The sequence below is a fragment of the Diabrotica virgifera genome, chromosome 3 (assembly GCF_917563875.1).
Source record: "Diabrotica virgifera virgifera chromosome 3, PGI_DIABVI_V3a".
NCBI lineage: Eukaryota > Metazoa > Arthropoda > Insecta > Coleoptera > Chrysomelidae > Diabrotica > Diabrotica virgifera.
Window position 1 is genome coordinate 62,202,948 of NC_065445.1, and position 25,028 is coordinate 62,227,975.

At 33.2% G+C, this 25,028-nt stretch overlaps 1 protein-coding gene across 2 annotated transcripts in view; it reads right to left on the reverse strand.

Annotated features, from left to right (window-relative positions):
• The window catches only part of LOC126881864 (flotillin-1), a 92,458-nt gene extending 78,738 nt beyond the window's left edge, over positions 1–13,720 (reverse strand). The window contains exon 1 of one of the 2 annotated variants that reach the window (XM_050646504.1): positions 13,521–13,720. In XM_050646504.1, the coding sequence (XP_050502461.1) occupies positions 13,521–13,572 (52 nt within the window). In that variant the 5' untranslated portion in view covers positions 13,573–13,720. The remainder of the gene's footprint in view (positions 1–13,520) is intronic. The other variant, XM_050646505.1, reaches the window with a different exon arrangement.
• Between the last annotated feature and the right edge of the window lie 11,308 nt (positions 13,721–25,028).

Here is a 25,028-nt window from a genome sequence, read left to right on the forward strand (position 1 = left end):
TTAATGTTGTTCTGAAGCTATTTCCTTGTGGCATTTTTATAATCCACTATTTTCAATGGAAAATAAGCCACAATTTTACCAAAAAAAAAATGATTTTATTAACGTTTCGACGCCCAAGTCGGGTGTCGTTGTCAAAATACAAAATAATAATACCTACTAAATTAAACAAAAATGTTGTTGTTTAGTAAGAAATTCTTCTAATAATTTATTTAATCTGACTCATTTATATATACTGAAATTAAAACCCAACTATAGCCCCATGTTTTCTTAACATTGTTTTTTTATTCATTAGTTTATGTTGGATAATAAAAGGTGCCCGCATATCAGCCAAAAATATGCGTTCACTACTGTACATCAAGAAATTTACTACCAACGTCTCTGTTACTGAATATATCACCAAGTACAGGGCAATCTATTTAAAACTTATAAAATCAGCTAAAAAATTGTACTATCAAAATCGTCTGAGAAGCTCTAAAAGTGTTGCAAAAGAAACTTGGTCCATAATAAACGATCTTCGTAATAAAACTCACACAGCTCAAACTTTTTCCCTTCCAGACCCAGAAAATCTAAATGAATACTTTGTTAATGTGAGTAAAATATAACATCAACTATTGTGTCACAACAAGATCCCATTTCCTATCTCGCTAATTCAGGAAAGGTCTCGAATTCATTCTTTATAAGACCGGTTGATAAATCTGAACTGATTCAGACAATCAATAATATCAAAAGCAAATCTTCCTGTAGTACCGATGGACTATCCATAAAAATTTTCTCAAATCTCCCAGACAGTGTGTTGGGAGTCCTTATCTCTCTAATTAATGATTCTTTTGAGAAAGGTAAATTTCCAGAGTGCCTAAAGACGGCCATCATTATTCCTTTTCATAAGGGTGGTGAAAAATCAAATGCCTGCAATTATAGACCTATTGCATTACTACCGGTACTCTCCAAAATTATTGAGAGACTCATAAAAGCCCGACTTATGTCCTTTCTCGTTGATAACAATATTTTATCACAAAATCAGTTCGGCTTTTTAAATAATAAATGTACCACAGATGCCATGTTTTCTGTACTACATGAGGTTTATCAAGCATTAAACAATAATCTGCACACTGCCACTGTTTTTTGTGATTATGCCAAAGCTTTTGATTGTGTGAATCACGACATTTTGATAAAAAAACTAGATTTCTACGGAATTCGAAGTATTTCTTCGAACTGGTTTCAATCTTACTTGGATAATAGGAAACAACTGGTTAGAGCAGATGATACAGACTCTAGTCTCAAAAATGTTGTATGTGGGGTACCACAAGGTTCAGTATTGGGTCCTCTACTTTTCCTTATCTTTATTAATGACATCACTAGCTTAAAAATCGATGGAAAAGTTTTTCTTTTTGCTGATGATACCAGTATCACTTGGAGCAACTCAAATATCGCAACTCTTCATGCTACTATAACTTCTGATCTACTTACAATAAAATCTTGGTCCGATTCAAATTTACTCTCTTTTAACGTAGATAAAACAGTAGCATTGTCCTATAAAGGAGCTCTTCAACCCTTACCTCTTCATAACAGCCAGATCAGTATCGTTGATTCTGTTAAGTTTCTTGGTATTTTTTTAGATAGCAATCTGAAATGGTCCCTTCATATTGATGTGTTAAGCAAGAAACTATCCTCAGCTTGCTTTGCAATAAGATCTGTTTCGAAGGAAATTAATTTAGCCTCTTCCAAAATAACATATTTTTCTTTGTTCGAGTCAGATCTTCGATATGGTCTCCCTTTTTGGGGTTCTGGTACGGCTGCCCAAACTGATGTTATTTTTAAATTACAAAAAAGAGCAATAAGATATCTGTTTGGCCTCAGAAGAACAACACATTGCAGAAGCTACTTCAAAGATCACAGGATTCTAACACTACCTTCTTTATATATTTTAGAAACTGTTTGCTTAATTCGTAAACATCTACATGTCTTTCCAGCAAGACCTAGACATGACTATTCCACCAGAAATTCTACCTTTGACATCTATTTACCGATCCCGTCCAGTGAGTTAGTAAAGAAATCTATATTATATTCTGCAAAAAAACTTTACAACCATCTCCCTCTACAACTTAAATCTGCAACATCTTTCCCCAAGTTCCGTAAAATGACTAAAGCCTATTTATCTGAAAGACCATATTATTCAACAGCAGAGTTTCTTAACCAATAACTAAGAAAGTACAGTATTCTTATTTATAAGTATAATCTTAATCTATATTTGAGTGTCATATGCAGCAGCTTAACTTAACTTATTAAATTAACTTAACTTATTAAATTTCTTAAGGTAGAATATGCAATTTGCAAATTTTTTTTTTAAATTTTGCAATAGATTGTTATTGTTTTTTTTTGTTTCTCTTCATTACTTTTATTTATATAGACGATTTATATCATTTTAGTAAATTGTATTTGTTATTGTTCTTATTTATGATTCTTGTAAGCTTTGTCTATAAAATTGTTAAATTTTTCATGACAATAAAGCATATTTCTATTCTATTCTATTCTATAAAAAAGGTAGGTATGTACTTTAACAACTAGCCTTGTTTTTCATCAATACAGGTTTTTAAATAAGTATGGCAAACTTTAAGGGGTAATTCTGCATGAAAAAATAATGACAATTTGCTTTATAAACGTATGTCCGCAAATGTTCCGTCGGATAGGGGGTGTTGAAATTTTTCTTACAAACTGACGATTTATTTATTGCTCTAAAACCGGTTGAGATATGCAAAGGAAAATTGGTGGGTTTTAAGAGGTAATACGGGGTTGTATTACCTATAAGAGGTTGTACATACGGGGCAATTCAAAATACATTTTATTGCTGTCAGAAATCAGAAAAAAATGTATATTTTACAAATAAGCATTTCTTTTCGCTTAAATTAAATGTTCAAACTTCCAATAAGCAGGTGGCTGACGGGAGCTGGCTTGGACATTGAATTTAATCGAAAAGCAATGTTTATTTGTGATACAAACATTTTTTTCTATTTTCGGGCCACTGTAAAATGTATTTTGAATTAAATAAATTACATATTATTCTTTTTTTTTTGTCAAATAATTTAATTAAAATTTTTTTTGGACACCCTCTATAAATCATTATGTAAATGTTTATATTACTGAATATAGAATTGAATAATCTTTCAAATGAGCTAGCACATGACCCCTATTCTCATTTAAAAAATCATCGATTACGTCATCACACCCAGATGGATGACGTTACTATTATGACATATATGCCAGAATATCATAATTTAAAAATAAAAATCGACCTATTTTCGGCTAATTTTTGTTGATTTTTTCGTGAACGGGTTAACGATTTCCGATCATTTTTTTTTTATTATTTTAGATATTTCTTTAATATTTATAGAGTTGTGCAAATATTTACTCAAACTTATTTTTTGTACTTATACAGGGTGGAAGAATAGAAATGTTTTTCTTATGTTAAGTTTGAAACACACTGTAGGGAGGACGAGGTATAAATCTGAGTATACATTGGAATCGTATTGTAGTCTTATGCTTTGTGAACATTTTGTTTTTTGAATGTGCCTGATATCTTTAGAAACAAAGAAAATAGACGGTTTTGTAATTTAACATGTGTTTTAACCGAAACAACGGTTTGAGACATCCTGTAGGCAGGAAAAGGTAAAAAGGTGGTTATGCATCGATACCATGTTGTAGTCTCATATTTTGTGAACCTTTAATTTTTTTTAATTTCTCTGATATCTTTAATAACAAAGAAACTGGACGGTTTTACTCTTTAATGCCTCCACTACACATCGGCAGATGCGTCTGCGGATATATGCCTATCACGGTGTCAGACGCATCTGCAACACATCCGATACTTGTCGGTTTTTTCAGCACAGATCAAAGGATTTCAGTGCCACAGACTGAACGACCTTCAGATGTGTGGTCAGCCTGTTATGATACATCCGCGGAAGCGTCTGCCGATGTGTAGAGGAGGCATAATATGTGTTTTGACTTTTGACTGACGACTGCGATGCGTGAGGAGGCCATGTCTTATCATATAACTAAGATGAAATTATTTCCTAGATATAGTGCGAAAGGAAAAGAGGGTTAAAAGAAAAAATATATGCGTAATGTACCTCTCGCTATTTAAAGAGCCTCCACGTAGACACCAAATCCTTATTACTTTCAGGGAAATTCCACCCCAAAACATCACAGAGCCTCCATTAAAAATCTCGTCTCTCTTATGTTGCGCTGTGCATACCGTTTACCTAGTAGACAAATAACTCTTATGGGTGTCGATAAGAACTGCTTACGTTATGTGCCTTTCTGTTTTTAAAGTTTTGTTAACTGTTATTTTTTATTATGAATTTATAGACGAGCGGAACACCCCCCAAAAAACGCGTATTTCTCGAGATATTGACCACGGAGAGGTGAATGGCCAATTTTAGTCCTACTGTATGTTTTTGATGGTGCTGAAAACGGAAATGAGGTTTATTTTCAATTTTATGTGGGGGAACATTGTCAAAATCGCAATTTTACCCCAAAAATAAAACAAAATATAATCACGTATTTTTGCGTTTACCTCGCTACAACTCTGTTTCATTTTAATATTTTTTTCTGAAATTTTTACACTATTACATTTATGAAGATAACGATACCTGCTTCAAGCTTTCGTTCTTATTCTGATAAAGGTTATGCATTTTTTAAAGTAAAAATTGCAGATTTGTGCATTGCAAAGTTTAATCGCAAAAGTTGAGTGACGGAATATGAAATTTAGCTTTTTAATCACATTTATGTTGAATGAGTACAAAGATGTTTCTGGAAAGAATTAGATCAAAATGTTTTATAGAAAAAAAATATTGCAACTTTTAATGTCGACTTTAGAAATCCCCAAAAAACGTTTATTTTTCGAGATATTGACCATGGGTGGTGAATGGCTAATTTTGATCTTACATTATGTTTTTGGCGGTGTTGAAAATGATAATGAAATTTATTTTAAATTTTAGGTGGGCGAATATTATCAAAATCGCAATTTTACCCTAAAAATAAAAAAATCACATTTTTTGCGTTTAAGTCGCTACAACTCTGGTCCATTTTAATATTTTTTCTAAAGTTTGTACAGTATATTATATTTCTCACTTTTCTGAAGACAAAAATGTATCTGTTTCAAGCTTTTAGTCTTATTCTAGTAAAAGTTACGAATTTTTTAAAGTACAAGGTGCAGATTCGTGAATTGCAAAGTTTAATCGCAAAAGTTGAGTGACGAAATTTGATAATCACTTTATGTGATTTTATATTAATAATCACGTTTATGTTAAAACATAGAGGACAAAGAAGTTTTCTGGAAAGTTTTGAATACAAATGTTTCATAGAAAAAAAAATGGTGCAACTTTTAATATATAGACGTTATACATTCCCCAAAAAAATGCTTATTTTTCGAGATACTGACCATGGGCGGTGAATTGCTGATTTTAGTCTTACTTTATGTATTGGATGGTGCTGAAAATGAAAATGAGGTTTATTTTGAATTTTGTGTGGGGGAACATTGTCAAAATAGCAATTTTATCCTAAAAATTAAAAAAAATAAATCACGATTTTTTGTGTTTACCTCACTACAACGCTGTTCTATTTTAATATTTTTTTCTGAAATTTTTACAGTATATAGTTATAATATTTCTCAAGACAACTGTACCTGTTTCAAACTTTTCTGATAAAGGTTATGAATTTTTTAAAGGAATAGGTGCGGATTGGTGCATTGCAAAGTTTAATCGCAAAAGTTGTGTGACGAAGTTTTCTGGTAAGTTTTAGATCAAAATGTTTTATAGAAAAAAAAAAGAGTGCAACCTTTAATGTCGACATTAGAAATCCCCAATATAACGCTTATTTTTCGAGATACTGACCATGGGTGATGAATGGCTAATTTTGGATTTAGAGTATGTTTTTGACCGTGATGAAAACGAAAATGAAATTTATTTTAAATTAGAGGTGGGGGAATATTGTCAAAATTGCAATTGTACCATAAAAATAAAAAAAAATAAATCACGTTTTTTGCGTTTAGCTCGCTACAACTCTACTCCGTTTTAATATTTTTTTCTAAAATTTATACACTATATCTATATCCCTCACTTTTTTGAAGAAAATGGTTTCTGCTTTAATCTTTTAGTCTTATTCTAGTAAAAGTTATGAATCTTTTAAAGTACAAGGTACAGATTCGTGAATTGCAAAGTTTAATCACAAAATTTGACTGACAAAATTTGAAATATAGATTTTAAATTGAATTTTTTTTTAAAACATGAGTAAAAAAGAAGTTTTCTGGAAAGTTTTGGATCAAAATATTTTATAGAAAAAAATGGTGCAACTTTTAACATCGGCGTTATAAATCCCAAAAATAACGCTAATTTTTCGAGATACTGATCATTGGTGGTCAATGGCTAATTTTGGTCTTACTTTATGATTTTAATGGTGCTGAAAACGAAAATCAAGTTTATTTTGAATTTTAGGTGGGTTATGGTCAAAATAGCAATTGTGCCTTAAAAATAAAAAAAATTAAACCACGTTTTTCTTAAAATCAAAAGTTGCGCCATATTTTTTCTATAACACATCTAGATCTAAAACTCCACATAAAACTTCTTTGAACTCTATGGTTTAACATCAACATAATCAAATAGATAAATTTTAAATTTTGTCACTAAATTTTTGCGATTTAACTTTGTAATTCACGAATATGCATCTTTGATTTTTTAAAATTCATAACTTTTATGAAGAAAAGACTGAAAGACAGCAGTTGCTTTCATAGTCTTCACAAAGGTGAGAAATATATGTTGTATAAATTTCAGAAAAAAATATTAAAATGGAACAGAGTTGTAGCGAGTTAAACGTAAAAATTCGTGACTTCATTTTTTTTTCATTTTTAGGTTAAAATTGCGATTTTGACAATGTTCCTTCACATAAAATTCAAAATAAACCTCTTTTTCTTTTCATTGTCAGCACCATCGAAAACGTAAAACAAGACCAAAATTAGCCATTCACCGCCCATGGTCAGTATCTCGAAAAATAAACGTTATTTTGGGGATGTATAACGTCTATATTAAAAGTTGCGCCATTTTTGTTCTATAAAACATTTGAAATTAAAAATTGTCAGAAAACTTCTTTGTACTCTATGTTTTAACATAAACGTGATTAATAACATAAATTTCAAATTTTGCGCTCAACTTTTGCGCGATTAAACTTTGCAATTCACGAATCTGCTCCTTGTACTTTAAAAATTCATAACTTTTACTAGGAAAAGACTAAAAGCTTAAAGCAGATACCATTGTCTTCAAAAAAGTGAGAAAAATATAATGTACAAACCTTGGAAAGAAATATTAAAATGGACCAGAGTTGTAGCGAGTTAAACGCAAAAAAACGTAATTTCACTTTTTTTTATTTTTATTGTAAAATTGCGATTTTGACAATATTTCCCCACCTAAAATTTAAAATCAATTTCATTTTCGTTTTCATCACCGTCAAAACATAATCTAAGACCAACATTAGCCATTCACCACCCATGGTCAGTATCTCGAAAAATAACCGTTATATTGGGGATTTCTAATGTCGATAATAAAAGTTACACTATTTTTTTTTCTATAAAACATTTTGATCTAAAGTTTTCCAGAAAACTTCTTTGTACTCTCTATTTTAACAAAAACGTGATTAAAAGGCTAAATTTTAAATTTCGTCACTCAATTTTTGTCTCAATTAAACTTTGCAATGCACAAATCCGCATCTTTTCCTTTAAAGAATTCATAACCTTTATCAGAATAGGAATTAAAGCTTCAAACAGGTACCGTTGTCTTCAGAAATGTCAGAGCTATATCCTGTAAAAATTTCAGAAAAAAATATTAAAATTGAACAGAGTTGTAGCGAGGTAAACGCAAAAAACGTGATTTTATTTTTATTTATTTTTAGGGTAAAATTGCGATTTTGACAATGTTCCCCCACATGAAATTCAAAATAAATCTCATTTTCGTTTTCAGCACCGTCAAAAACATTGCAAAATCAAAAGTACTCGACAACAACATTGGATTAAAACAGGGTTGTATCCTGAGCCCACTACTCTTTAACCTAGTACTAGATGATGTAATAAAAAAATGCAAAAACAAGTGGAGAAAATATAATGTAGGATATTGGAAGTTGAGAATGATGCAAATAACAGAACTATGCTATATAGACGACCTGGTGATCATTGGGGAGCCAGAAAAACAATTACAAGAAAATATAAATGTTACTGTTAAAACCCGATTTCAGTTAAAACCCGAATTTACTAGGAAAAACTAGTTTTAACTAAGCGCTTTAGACAATTCTAGTTTTATCTAGTCAAAACTAGATTTGACTGCTAAATTCAGTTAAAACTAGAAATCGGGAACGAATTTCATTTATGCCCGGTTTCACCAACATATCTTAAGCTTAAGACGAGAATAACATAAGAATTAAAATAATATAATTATAATATTATATTATAATAAAAATATCATAATATAGTAATAGATATAATTGATAATAAGGTAAGAATCGAAAATTATGGTGCAACATAAATGATACTCAAGGAGACCCTATCTATAAGTAGAGCTTAAGATCTGTTGGTTCAACCAGGCATTATAGATTAGTTTATATGCGATTCTCTTGTGATTGCATATCGATCAAATCTACCTGACAGCGACTATTCATTTCTGAATGCAATATAGGTTTGGACACAAGGCCTCATCTCTTCGTTTTTATATTTTTACTCTTCTTCCGTTGGCAGGTTTCACAAATTGGTATAAAAGTATTGATCATATCAATAAAAAGTTATATTTGCCTATTTCCTGGCGGTTTCAGTCTTCAACCTATCCCGATTTCCATGAAAAATAGCAACATTTTAACAGCTTTAATTATGCCAAAAATATTTTCGACAGGTACATAATATTTGATGTGATCAATTTTAGAAGCTAACTTTCATTGTACTGTACATTGTAGTGACTTTCTTTCTTCTCTGTCTCTTTCATTTTTAAAATCATTTCCAAAACACGTTCTTTTCACATACTTATAACTCTGCTCTCAATCTGATCTTCGATATTATTACTAATGGTGAATAATACACAGTGGTGTAATATAACCAATAAAAACGATGCAAAACAATCACACACTACTTTGCTACCGACCGACCGTCTTCGTCATTAACACTACCCCGAACAAGCCGTAATACATATTTGTCTCTTGCAACAATTTTAACTGGTATTCGCCAGTAATTCCAAAAAAGCTACTTTGAACTAGTATAAATTACTCTAAATGAAATCCGTTCAGGATTTCTAGTTTTAACTGAATGTAGCAGTCAAATCTAGTTTTGACTAGTTAAAACTAGAATTGTCTAAAGCGCATAGTTAAAACTAGTTTTTCCTAGTAAATTCGGGTTTTAACTGAAATCGGGTTTTAACGGTAACATAAACAGATTGTATGAAGAGCTAAAAATCAGAAACACGAAAATAAATAAAGAAAAATCAAAAACAATGATAATTGAAAGACAAAATGGAATTTTTCCGGTTTTACTCCACATTGCCTATCTTTGAATAAGTTTCCAGAAAAACCATTTTCTTGATGCAGTTTTAGCAAAGTCTCATTCTCAAGTCAGATTAGTTCCTTATCTTGGGTAGATGGTAATGGAATGCTAGAAGAGAACTCATGGGAGTACAGTAGATAGTACAGTAGACTCTCACTATAAGAATACGGGTACATATTACAAGGTTTCACTTATAACGAGGTACACTAGATGTTCCATGAAATTCCTATTGAACTATAACACCTCTATAACGAGGCATATTTGGTTATAACGGGGAAAAATAAATCGAAGAATATGTTTCTTTACCTCTTTTTGGTGTGGTGATGACCATAAATAAATACCCCAACTGCGTGTATACTGCATGCTGTTAATGCCCAACATCTGTGTGCTTAACGAGACCAGTGCTGTAATAAAATCCACCGCCTGTAATAAACTTCTTCTTTCTTGTTTATCTATTGACAGATATTGAATATTGTAGAAAATTTACAATTTACGATGGCTGAGTTTGACTGTTGTGGATCCGCCATGGACACCTAATAAACTATGGAAGAGGCATAACAACATTTCAGTGGTGATGGTATGCACAATATTATTGTTGTCTGATATAACGAGATCCGCTTATAACAAGGTAATTAGGTTGCCATATCAGTTCTCGATATAGAGGGAGTCTACTCTATTAGGTCCATCATGCCTCATTCATTAAGTTTATTGAGGTAGTAATCATTATGGAAACATAATTTACACTGTTTTACACAATAATAATAATTAATACAAGACTTTTGTTACTAGTGATGTATTTATATTGTGGTTTAAAAAAAATAAACATAAGCTTGTTTTCAATTCAGGTTTAATATTTGTCAGTATACTTTTTAATCTGGGAGAAATATTCCACAATATAGCCAATTGATATACTTGTTTTAATAAAGACTGATTGAAATGTTTAAAAATAACTGCTGTTAAAACAAGCATTTTTTTATTGCGATTAAAATGTTAGAGAATTTTGAAATCATTGTTTACATATTTATATTTTTTATCATATATCTACAACTTTTACTTGTTAATTAATATCATCGGAACTGCCTCAAATTAGCATCCTACATTTTTTATTCCGAGTTTGTCCTTGTTTGTAACACTAACGCAAAGTCACTACATGGAAAATAATGCTCCCAGTACTGAAAGATATTCTTAATAAGCCATACACTTCAGATATTCCTCAAAATACTGCATGGAAGACTATACAAAAAAATAAAAGAAGATATAGATGACACCCATTTTGGATTCAGAGGGAGCTAGGAACCAGAGAGGCTCTGTTCGCTTTTAACATTCTCTCGCAAGGACGACTTGATATGAACCAGTACCTCTGTCTGCTTTAGAGCCCCTTCAAACTGCAGACTTTCTAATCTGCCGATAGTTTAGTTGTGTTGGGCTGTCCATGATGGGTAAGCCCATCAAACTTTTTTGTCGGCCAAGACTGAATCGGTGTAATGTGCGCATCTGCATACCTCTCACTATACTGATTAAGAAGCCGACTAAACTATCGGCCGATAAAAAGTCTGCAGTCTGCGCGGGCTCTTATAGATTATCAAAATGTTTTTGATATGGTATGAGAGCAAAAACTCATAGAACTGTTAAAAGAAAAGAATGTGGACAGTCAAGATATACGGGTTATTGTCAACCTGTGCTGGAATCAAAAGAAGTATTGTGCAGGGTTGCATGTTGTCCCCATTGTTATACAATCTGTATGGCTAAGCTATTTTTAAGGAAGCAATATCAAAGGAAGAACAGGGTCTATCAATTAACTGAAAAATCTTGAACAACATAAGATTAGCAGACAACCCCTCTATTTTTGCAGACATCTAGAAGCACTGCAACGCTTAGTAAATAGATTACATCAAGTCAGTACAAAATATGGACTACAAATGAACGTTAAGGGCCAGCACATACAGTGAAACGCAAATGTAACGAAACTGCAACCCTCAGTTACTTTGGAGTTTGTGCCATAGACGCCTATGAGAGACCACACATGATGCAACTATTTTGACTGATTCAAACCGACGGTTTGATACACATACAGATCAGTTTTGTTCAAACCGGTGTGCAGGAAACTTGTGTTTGTGTTTCATTGGATTTCGCGTCTTTGTGGGTACAACAAAATGGAATATCAACAGGAATCCTATCAAATTCTATAGATTACCCTTCTGTGAACCAAGACAAGAACTTTGAAAACAGTATAAATGCGTTGCATGCCTAAAAATGACTATGCTCATTAATGTTTAATTAATATTAATATTAATATATAAGTAACAATATTGATAAAGATTATTTGATTTTAACACTTCATCATTCTTATTTTAATCATTGATATAAATAAATATTTTAAAATACAAGTATGTATTATTAAAATACTAAGAGTTATTATTAGCTGATCTTGAGAACTCACACATTAACTCATATTAGTATTGCGTTTTTACAGCGGGAATGTCATTATTTTAACAATTTTAAGATATGTCATTTTGCTCATACGATAACAATCCATGAATTTTCTATCAGTTTTTTGTATTTCTTTGGCAGCCACACACATACAACTCATATTCTTCTCAATGTACAATGTAGGGATGTATCCACATAGTTCTTCTTTTGCTTCTATTTTCTATGTCGAAGATATAAATACATAACCACCACTGCTCCATCACTTAAACAAGACATTTTACACACATCTGTTCACAGAAAACTGAAATGATTGTAAGATTTGGGGTTGGGGTGTGTGTGGTAAATGATTCAAACAAGTTTCAAACTAATAATTTCAAAAGGGTTTCGTTTCACCATATGTGCTGCGCCTAAGAAAACCAAGTTCATGATTATTTCTAGGCAACATACAATAGGAAGACTAGATATCAAGGGAAACAAGTAGAAAGAGTGAATAACTACAAATATCTGGGAACCTGGGTAAATGAAAACAATGACCAAGGTAAAGAAATCAAGACACATATTGAAACTGCAAGACAAGCATTTATAAAAATGAAAAAAAAATTGTTAATCGAGACCTTCCTTTGGTGCTTAGGATAAGAGCTTTAAGATGCTACATGTTCTTGACTTTGTTGTATGGAATGGAAAGCTGGACACTAAAGGTGGATAATATAAAGAAGTTGGAAGCATTTGAGATGTGGTGCTATAGAAGGATTTTGAAAATACCATGGATCCAACGATTTACAAATTCAGAAGTGTTAAGGAGGCTGCAAAAGGATTGCGGGTCATAAAAAACATCAAAACAAGAAAGCTGGAATATTTAAGTCACATTACCAGAGGTGCGAAATATGAGATGCCTATTAAGACTCATAAAGCAAGGTAAAATTAACGGTAAAAGATCCTTAGCAACACAAAGAAATTCCTGGCTGAGAAACTTAGGAAAATTATATAGTTGCAGCTCAGTTGATCTTTTCAGGGCAGCCGCCAAGAAGGTACTGATAGCTGTGATGAAAGCCTGATAGCCCATAATATGATATCCAGCCTCCAATAGAAGGAACTACAAGAAGATTTTTGATTCATTGTAGACCTATTAACTAAATGTTTGATGTGCCTTTTCTATTAAATATTGAAATTATCAATTCTATTCTAGTTTTATTTATTTATTACTATGCTTAATTTGTGAAATATAATATCACAGTAGTAAATACTACATCACACAAAACAAACTAAAAACTGATAACAACTTTAACCTCAATATTGTGATTGTGTTAAATATTGTGTAATAGTTGCAATAGCCACTCCCAATTTTATTACTATTTTCACGTGTATGTTGAGATGTACCTACTCATCTTAGTAAAACATTATTTACATAAATAAAAAACATATTTGATAATAAGTACATAAGAGACTGTGCTGATTAGTGGAATTATCGACCGTCAAGGATATTGCAATTATTATAGTTTTTACATCTGTATTAAAAGGTTATATTTACCTGAGATTACCAGTGCCTCGTTGGGACCACAGGTAACAAATCCCCACGTCATTCTATGTGAAAATTAATTAATAAACAAATGAACACTAAAACACTACAAAACACACAGACATACAACCATATAAACACCCAAAAAACAAGAAGGCGGCGACGGAATTCTATGCGTGTAAATTCCGTACCGATTATCGCATGCGCGTTACGCAATAAGGTCTTCATTGATTGATATGTGAGGCAGGGCCGTAGCACGAAGATGTTAAGAGGGTTTTTAATAAGCGGTCGCAAACTTTGTTGTGTTTTACAGGCCCGGCCCCAGGGGTGGGCGAACTGGGCGGCCGCCCAGGGCGGCGAATTTAGGGGCGGCAATTTTAAGAGAACAGCCAATTTTTGAAATTGAAGAATAATAAATTATGTTTTTAATATTATAAAAAATCAATATTATGAACAAGAGCATCAAAAATGCAACTGTAAAAACGAGAATTATTAAGTGAAACAATAACAATTGCAAGGTTTATTCGACAGGAAATCGACAACACTGCCTTCTTCATCGCATAATAATAGTGGTACCAGAACTAAATTAAATTCACTGAATTCACTTAAAATTAAATTTACTGAAAATGGATATAATAATTTGAAAAATCTGGCTGAAGCTTATTGCTAAGCTGACATTAGTTATTTTGCTAAAACTGAATGAACTGAAACTGAAAATACCTTTGGACGATATGAGAGGACAAGGGTATGATAATGGGGCAAACATGAAAGGGAAGAACTTTTTGTCCCATGTTGTAGCCATTCACTTAACTAAGTCGCGAACGATGCTGGTGTAGTCTCACAGTTTGCAGTTTCTTTCTTTTCCTTAGTCACAAAAATTTACAACTTTTTTTCACCATCTATTCATCGTTGGGCTATACTAAAAAATCATCTTTCTAGCATAACATTGAAACCTTTGTCCGAAACTATGTAGATGGGAACTAGATGAGAATTGATTCAATTACTCCGATCAGATACCAAATTGAAGAAATCTACCTTGAAGAAATCTATATTCTTGTAGAAATCACTGTCAATAAAACCAACGATAAAATGGTTGCTCATGAGGGAAGCTGTTTGGAAAATCAAATACAAGATTTTACTTTTCATTGCTCTGTGGTAATAAGTATGGCATGACATTTTACTTCACATCAACGTAGTCAGCAAATCACTGCAGAGTATTGATATTAATTTGAGTGTATCAAGCTGTCAGTTTATTAGAAAAAACAGAAATCCGTTTTAAGTCTCTCAGAAGTGATTTAAAATTCTAGGACTATTTGACAGACGCAAAAGAGTCCCATCAAAGTTAGAAATTGAAAACCCAAAAATCAGAGGCACACTAACATCAAGAAAGAGGAAAGTGAAAAGACAATTCGGCTATGAGGCTGAAAATGAAAGAATGGACCTAGATCCAGAGACACGATATATATGTTGACTTCTATTTGTGATAGATTTCAGCAAATTAAGAGCCATGGAGAAATTTTTGAGTTTTTGTACGACATAAACCAAATTAAGCATATGACTGCTAGTCATTTATCAGATAAATGTTTTAAGCTATGTAATGCATTAACTTTTGATAAGTCAAAAGATCTAAATTATGCTGATCTAAAAGATGCATTCAAAGTATTTTCCACGATTGTGAAGCCCAAGAGTACACCTCTAGAGACACTGAAAATGGTTAGAGAGTATGATTTTGATTTCGCACCCAACGTTAGTGTTGCTTTGGCGAGTTTTGTAACCCTACCAGTGACAGTGATCCCTAGAGAGGGAAGCTTTTCAAAGTTAAAATTAATAAAAAAAGTACTTAAAATCAACTATGTCCCCAGGAACGTTTGAGTGCACTAGCGACAATCTCTATTGAACACGAAATAGCGGAGTCCCTGGATCTTTGAGAATTATTAAAGACTTAAAAGACTTTCTCGTGCCAAGATAAAAAGAGTACTTACTTAGAAAAGTAAGTGTGTAATTATGGATATGCATAGTGAGTTTTTGGATATTAAAGCGTGTTTTAATATAATAATAGTAATGTAGTAAAATTTTATGAAAATATTGCAAATATATGTATTTTTAAGCGTGTATCGTTCAAATACAGTGGAAAATTGCGTACCAAATAATTTAGCACAAAGCACACATCAATAAAAATACAATCGTGATTTAAGTTGGCGATCACTGAAGGTGGGTGGTGAGTCATTAGTCTACCAAAGGGGGGGCGGCGCGGTCGGCTATCTTGCCAAGGGCGGCAAAATCCCTAGGGCCGGGCCTGGTGTTTTAAAACAGTGATTGCACAAACCTAAAAATTACAATAATTAGGTAATATTTATTGTTTATTCCTTATAAAAGATATCACCATCGTGAAGTTAAAACTGCTTCCCAAAATTTTTTCACCCAGTGCGATCGGATGTAGAACCGGAAGTTGATATTTGAACTATTATAGCCACTTTACACGATGCAACTAATTGCGCAATTAATTGCACAATTTCTTGCAGCAATAGAAATTGCATCGTGTCATACGCGAATTGCACAGAAAAGCTGCAACTTCTTGCAGCAATTTCTTGCTGCAAGAAGTTGCAGCTAAATAGAACATGTCCATGTCCTATTTTCCATGCAATTTTTCTGCAATTTGGTTATATTTTTAGTGACTTTTAAGGCTACACTGTTTGTTTTTACTACATTGACATTCTGTCATCCTAAAATTTCAAACTAAACAATTTTTTAACAAAACTAGAGAAACTTTTTATCAATTTCACGCTGCACAGATAACATTATTCTGGTGGATAACTTTAATTATGAACATAGGGATTAAAAAAACTATTTTCTATTTGTATTTCTTACAATAACTTGTTTCCTTTGTAAATGAATAAATAGGTAGGTATACTTGCATTAGGTATTACAGTCGAACCCGCTTATTAGAATACCTCTTAAAGGAATTTCCCGGTTTAAGGAATAGAAATTTGAGGTCCCGAAGCATTTATAGTAGCAACCAATGATCGGTTATTAGAATATCCCGGTTATAGGAATACTTTTACTTGGCACAAAGGCTATTCCAATAAGCGGGTTTGACTATAATTGATTTTGTGGTAACAGGTACATATTATTATAACTTTCTCAAATTATTATCTAACATTTTTAATCTAATATCTGATAACCCTACTCAAAAAATTACATTTAATTTATAAAAACAACATATCCTTAAATTTATGCTATTTTGTCAAAGTTTCTGTCTATTTCATGTCAGTTTATGCAATTGCTTGCACCGCGTAATCACTTTATTGCAGAAAGTTAGTTGCAACTTATTGCACAAGTTCTTGCGCAAGAAATTGTGCAATTAATTGCGCAATTACTTGCATCGTGTAAAGTGGCTATAACTTTTCGTCGTTTCACTAATATAGGACTTTTCATCGATTGTCATTTGTTTCGAGCTTCTGTCAAATGTTGTATAATCTGTGTATAATATTAATATACACGGATTATACGAAATATGACAGAAGCTCGAAACAAATGACTGTGAATGAAAAGCCCTATTGAGTATTTTTTGCCAAATTTCCAGTTATAATTTTTTAACCGGAAATGACATCAAAACTGGAACTAAATATTCGAGCTCGACTTTTCAATATATATCACATGGACTGTTTCTACTGCTATAATGTGGCACTTCCGGATATAACGATTTAACCGGAAGTGATATAAAACCGAAAGTATATATTTGTTCTCGGCTTGCTAAGTCCAGTCGAATAATATATCACTTATACTATTTCGGCGACTTTAAAACAGTACTTTCGGTTGCACTGTGCAACAGGAAGACTGCCGTCAAATTTCCCACCTTTAAAACCATCTTTGGGCTCTAAGCTCTCATTCGACACCTCATTTGCTCTATTTGTTCTAATAACGGAGGAGTTGTGTTTACGGACGGACAGACAGACATGGATAATTTAAGGTTTTCAATGTGGGTAAAGTTAGCAGTACAATTTTATAACACCGAATTCAGATCAAGATGAAATTTATTGCTAATTTATTACGGAAAGAAAAAAATTTATTGTTGTAGCCGCTTCTTAGAAATAATAGAAGCTGCTAACTTTACGCTAAAGCTAGTAGCACCATGATATATCTCGGGGTACAGAGCCCATCTTGGCGGCATATTTTATTGCTAATTAATTGTTGTTAATGGGTACATTGATTAATCCCCCAAAATTACTCAATCATCCCCTAACCCTAAAAAATGATACAACTAGAAGTTTTACTTCAATCGTTAAACCGTGAATAAATTCAATATTTCGTAAGCCGGCGACTTTTAGGAAAAATACTGAAACAGGTTGATTTTTATTTTTAAATTACGATTTTTTGACATGTATCTATATCATACTAGTGACGTCATCTATCTGGGCGTGATGACGTGATCGATGACTTTTTTAAATGAGAATAGGGGTCGTGTGCTAGCTCATTTGAAAGGTTATTCAATTCTCTATTCCGTAGGTAATATAATAAACATTTATATTATTATTTACAGGTTGTTTTTTAAAAATGTTTAAAAAAATGTATGAATTATATAAATTGACACAAAAAGAAGAATGTATGTAATTTATCTAAATCAAAATACATTTTTCCACCTACCTCTACCGAAAGTATACTTTTCCGGACCTGATTCTAGGGAGCAAAATTGTACTTTTCCTCCCTAGGGAGGTAAATATTTTTCCTCCCTAGGGAGGAAAAGTAAAAGTGACGTCATGGTGTTTCATTCATGAAATATAACTTATTGACGCTCTGTACAATATCTATTTTCTATTACGTAAGTATCTATACATTTTAACGTTTATTTATAAAACTTTGCAGAATGGTAAATTGCAGAATGGTAAAAAACAGTAAATTGTTATTTTGATTTAACAATGTTTACATTAATAATTTGACTTATATTTGACAGGTGACAGTTATATTGAACCTACTTGTTAGTTTTAGTTCTAATAAATTTTGTTGGTTAGTTGCATAAATAAATTAAGTAAAAATGAAAAATGACTTGTTATTAATTTGAGGAAGGTGGAAAAACCATATGTATAACATGGGAGTAAAGTGCCTTTTCCTCCCTTGAATGACTACTGCCCTCCGCTACGCGTCGGGCAGTAAACTTCAATCTCGGGAGGAAAAGTAGCACTTTCCTCCCTTGTTATACAAATAGCTATTGCTGCTGTTAGAAAACAGGAAAAAATGTTTATTTCATAAATTGCTTTTCGCTTAAATGCAATGTTCAAACGGCCAAGAAGCAGGTGCATGGGAGCAGCTTGAACATTGAATTTAAGCGAAAACAATGTTTATTTATGAAATAAACATTTTTTCGGTTTTCTGACAGCAGTATCTAAAATGTATTTTGAGTTAAATAAATTACATAAATTCTTCTTTTTGTGCCAATAAATTAAATTAAAAAAAATGAACACTTCGTATAAATAATTATGTTAATGTTTATATTACTGAATAGAGAATTAAATAACATTTCAAATGAGCTAGCACACGATCCCTATTCTCATTTGAAAAAAACATCGATTGCGTCATCACGCCCAGATGAATGACGTCACTAGTATGATATATACGTCAAAATCATAATAATAATAAAAATCGACATGTTTCAGGATTATTTGCCTGCTTACAAAATGACGAATTTATTCCTTTCATTTGCACCATACTGTCCACACTGTATATTTCAACAATTGAAGTGGTTCAATGAAAACGAAAATTAATTTCCATTTCAAAAATTGAAACTAATTTTTTAATAATGAGTGAGCAAACACATTAAAATGGCATTTTAGATTTGAAATCAGGATTAAAGGCAGTCGTTAAGAGTAACAATGAGGTGAATGTTAATTGAAATTAACATTCAAATTTTCCAAACAAGCGATTAGGTACTTACTTCAATATTATCAGTAATTATAAATTCATTTGATGTACTATAGACAATTATTATAGTAGGGGAGGAAAGTATGCTAAATTTGCAGTTACTCGAGCGTTAAGGGGACCTATTGAGTTGTGAAGAGTAGGTCCTAAAACCAAAAAAACTTAAGTTAAGTTTTCCATAAAGTGGGGGACTTTCCATTTTTTTAATTTAATTTTCCATTTCCAACAATCGTTTTTTCCGATTATAACGCCATCTATCCATAATTCGAAAAAATGTCTCGAATAAAAGTTGCTTATTTTTACGTAAGCAACCCAAATTTGCAATAAAAATTGGGGCTCATATTTAAGATTTTAAAGTAACCCCCACCCCACCTCTGTGGGGTTTGGTGCCATTCGATAGATTTTTCAAAAATATTGAATACATGTATTTTGCAGTTTTTTGATCTGATGTTCATTTTTTCGAAATATCGCGGGGTTCGTATATAAAATTTTAAATTTACTCCCCACCCCTCTCCGTGGGGGGTCATGTTTGGTATCATTGGATATATATTGGCTCATATTTAAGATTTTAAAGTAACCCCCACTCCACCTCTGTGGGGGGTCGTGTTTGGTGCCATTCGATAGATTTTTCAAAAATATTGAATACATGTATTTTAAATTTTAAAATTTAAAATTTTAAATTTTAAATTTACTCCCCTACCCCTCTCCGTGGGGGTCATGTTTCGTATCATTGGATAGATTTTTCAAAAATATTGAACACGTATTTTTTAGTTTTTCGATCTAACGTTCATTTCGCGAAATAGTCGCTTTTTTTGTGAAACTTTGTGACTCATCCAATTCTTTACGCCCCGGTCAAATCGTCAGATTTTTTAAATATACACTCTTTTGCATTTACTTAACTTACCTTATCTTAATCTGACGATTTCGATTTTTTCTAAGGATATCTTTTTTTTTCGGACCCCCCTTAACGAATTCCCCTGTATTAAGAGCCAATATATGGTAGAGGTATATTTACACGGTATGTACAAGGTTTCTCCCCATGTGATAATCTGACGCGCTCGAGTAACTGCAAAAATCCTCGCTTGGGCTCCCCTACCATTATGCATATCATTCATAAAATTGCTGATTGCCTTTATAAAGTGGTTTCTAATGTTCGATTACAATCTCTATAGCTGTCCACTCACGCTACTGCGGTGTCGTTCGACAAAATCGTCGATGATATCATTTATATCTTCTTCAGTGCCTTATCCGGTCCGAATGTTGGCGATCATTGTTTTGTTGACTGCTCTGCGAAACAGCTCCGCGGAGGTTATCCCAAACCATTGTCGGAGGTTTTTCAACCACGAGATACGACGGCGTCCCGGTCCTCTCCTGCCAAATACTTTGCCCTGCATGACGAGTTGATAACTCGATATTTTTCTTCGTTCCGCATCACGTGGCCAAGGTACTCAAGCTTACGTTGTTTTACTAAATTAAGCACTTCTTTTTCTTTTGTCATGCGCTGTAGGACCTCAATGTTGGTGACATGGTCCACATAAGATATTTTTAGTATCCTCCTGTAGATCCACATCTCGAAGGCTTCAATCCGCTTTTCAGTGGCTAGCGTCAGTGTCCAGGCTTCAACTCCATACAGTAGCACCTCACTATCCGCATCTTTGTTCCCAAACTGAGATCACTGCAGCACAGCAAGGATCTCAGCTTGATAAATGCAGACCGTGCCATTTCAATTCTGGATCTAATCTCTTGAGCGTGGTCCCATTGTGAGTTGAGGGTAGTTCCGAGGTACGTGAATCTGTCGACTCTCTGGATCTCTTCGCTATCTGCCATTAGTGCCCCGGGATCTAAATTTACACGGCTGACAACCATGAATTTAGTTTTCTTAATATTAAGGTTCAGTCCGTATGTTACGCTCATAGTTTTCACACGGTCTAGTAGGGCCTGTAGATCATTTAGGCTGGTTGCTAGTAATACAGTGTCATCGGCGTAGCGGATATTATTGATGTATTCACCGTTCACTCGGATTCCCATCTCTAGGTTTGTGAGGGCTTCAGTAAAAATTTCCTCAGAGTGTATATTGAAAAGAGTCGGCGAGAGCACACATACTCCTCGCATGATCTTCACTTGGTCGGTCAACTGGTCTTCGACCTTGACTTGAGCACGCTGGTTCCAGTATAAATTCATGATGATCCGAATGTCCTTCTCATCTAATCCTACTCTTTGTAGGGCGGTGACCATCTTCCGGTGCTGGCAACGGTCAAATGCCTTGGCGTAGTCAATAAAACAAGCATAGACATCACAACTAACATCGCGGCATCTCTGAAGCAGAACTTGTAAGGTGAAAAGTGCCTCACGTGTACCCATGGAATCGCGGAATCCAAATTGCATTTCACCGACATTTTCCTCGCATTTCTTGTAAATTCTGGCATGTATGATTTTAAGAAAAATCTTAAGTGCATGACTTATAAGGCTGATAGTCCGGAAATCTTCGCACGTTTTCGCAGATCGTTTTTTTGGTATTGTTACAAACGTTGACAATGGCCATTCCTCTGGGATATTACCTGAATCGTATATGGCGTTGAACAGTTCAGTTAACTCCTTCGATCATTTATATGATCGTACAAATTGTAACGATTTTGTTGGATGCACGGTCACACATGATCAAACTTTTTGTCAAGTACCTAGTCGAATTCGACAAAATTGAACGACGTCGCAGTATCGTGAGTGGCCGGCTTATTGGATAAAATCAGCGTCGTTGCGCTAAAAACTTCCATAAGGATTGCCATTGCCCTATGTTGCGTGTACTGTGAGACAGACCACAGAAGAATTTTTTGTGTTACAAAGTAACAAAACAAAATCATTTGTTCAATTTGAATTTTGTAGTCAGGCCATGGAGTTGGAGTGTCTACATTGTAAAATGGTGTGCATCCTGTACTCCATGCTATGGCATGCTGGACCAGCCATACAGTCTGTAGTCAACACCCTGAAGTATGAGCGGGAATACAAAGTGGATCAATACTCATACGCTTATGAAACGCACCTGACGAATCATAAGGGCCTTCAAATTTTACTCTTTTTCAACTTGTCTTGAGTGAAATGTCTTTAATCTTTCCTATCAGCCTCTCTTGGCTAACTCTTGTTTCTTCCGACCCCGAATGGCTATTAGGTTTCCGAGGGCAGACGGGTCACTATATTTTTTTTTACTCCATACTCTTCACCGAAAGATTGCCGGTATAGCAATCCCCCACTTACTGACCAAAGGCATCGGGCGGATGAGTTAGTAATTGGTGGGGCACCCTTTTGTCCTGAGGTTCTGAAATCGGCCCCGAAGGCAGATGAACCAAAAGCTGGACATTCATGGTCAATCCATTTGGAGCCAAGCTAAATGGCTTCAGTCAAATGGATTGGCGCCAAAATCACGATCACTCCAAATTGGTTATCATTTCGTATTTGACGTGGTTCACGGAAGAAGCATAATGTCGGATTCTGAAAAAGAACTTTTACTTTGTGCGGCTGCTGTTCGTCATCATATAATATAATTATAAAAACAGAAAAGAAGAAATGGTGCAAAGAGTGATTGAGGAAAAGGAGTACCTACCTACCTTCACGCATGTGAACTTATTTAACGAATTGTCTTTGGAGCCAAGTGATTTTGGAAATTACATGAGAATGGACGAGCCAGCATACTTCAAATTACTGGATCGCGTTACTCCACCAATAAAGAAACAAGAGAGACTCCAAGTCCTCATAAGAGGCTTTGTGCATCGCTTTCTTTCTTGACAAGCGTAATATCTTCGCAAGTTTTGGGAGTCATAATATCAGAGATATGTAAAGCAATTCTTAGCATAATGCAGGATTTTATGAAGGTTTTGTTTATTTCTATAGTTCTTATCAGACACCTTTCAGAAGCATTCCAGTTGCTTGTACTTATCGATAAATTTAATTAATGATTCAGCTCCGGATGTCATCTTCGTCAGTAATTCTACTCTGCATAAGGAAGGAGATAAGAATGGGGATCAATTTAGTCCATTCTTTCACGGTTTTTGCTCTAAATTTTAAAGAACCGCTTGGATTGACATGAAATTTGGCATACGCATAGCTTACATGTCAAAGAAAAAAAGTGATATTTTGCCGACGTGTGCTTTTGCCCTGGGGGTGACTTTCACCCCCTCTTGGGGGTGAAAAAATATATGTCCAAAACAACTCCGGAAATGGGTAAACTGACTAATTTTAAGTAACTTTTGTTCTATAGAGCTTTTTCGCCAAGTCAACACTTTTCGAGTTATTTGCGAGTGAATATGTTCATTTTTCAACAAAATAACCACATTTTTAGACGGTTTTTCGCAAATAACTCAAAAAGTAAGTATTTTGTCGAAAAAACCGTTCTTAGCAAAAATATAGCCTATAAAAAAGTAAAAAAAAATGGTGTACGCGTTAGGTCTCTGGATCTCGTAGAACCAGAGTTATAGCCAATGAAATATAGATTCATATTCACCAAATTTCAAATAGAATATTTCGACGTGAAATATCCAAAAAATTAAGCACTTTTTGGGGAAAACCCATGTTAACTTTTTTAAAGTGTTTAAAAAAACTTTATTTTTGTTTTTACGAAAAGTTTCTAGCATTAAATTTAAGCAAGTTACGCTCAAAATAAAGTTGGTCCCTTTTGTTTTTGCAAAAAAAAAATCGGGAAGACCACCCCCTAATTAGCAACTTAAATGAAATTAATCGTTGCCGCTCCATAAATTATTTTACTTATATTGTGTTTATATGATCTGTAAGTTTCATCGATTCAAAGTGTTTATTTTTGAAAAAATTTGGTTTCAAAGTAAAATTTTTAAAAATTTAAATTTTGAAAAATATGCTTTTTTTCTAAATAACTTAAAAATTGTTAGAGATACCAAAAGTCTCGAAATACAAAAAAAGTCAGATTTGCTTTTCTGAATATCATGTATTTTTTTGTTTTTCTGTTAGACAAAAATTGATCAAGATTTGGTGTTTCTAAATTTGCATACATTCGTGATCAGTGACTCGTTCAACCCCTTTTAACTACAGCCGTTTCAATAATAAGGACTTTGAACCGATGAAACTTACAGATCATATAAACAATATATACACGAGTCAAGAAACTTGTGAAGTCGTTACGATTAAGTTCATTTAAGATACTAATTAGGGGGTGATTTTCTCGATTTTTTTACCAAAACCAAAAGGGACTAACTTTATTTTGAGCGTAACTTGTTTAATTTTGATTCTAGAAATTTGTTTTATAAAACAAAAATGAAGCTTTTTTTAAACACTTTAAATAAGTTTAAATGAGTTTTCCCCGAAATGTGCTTCATTTTTGGTTATTTCACGTTAAAGTATTCCACTTGGAATTTGACGAATATGAACCTATATTTCATTAGCTATAACTCTGCTTCTACTAAATAAAAAAACGTGATATATTCACTATTTTTTTTAAATTTCTTATAGGCTATATTTTTGCTAATATAATGCTTTTTCGACAAAATACTTACAATTTGAGTTATTTGCGATAAACCGTCTAAAAGCGTGGTTATTTTGTTGAAAAAAATGAACATATTCACTGCCAAATAACTCGAAAAGTATTGA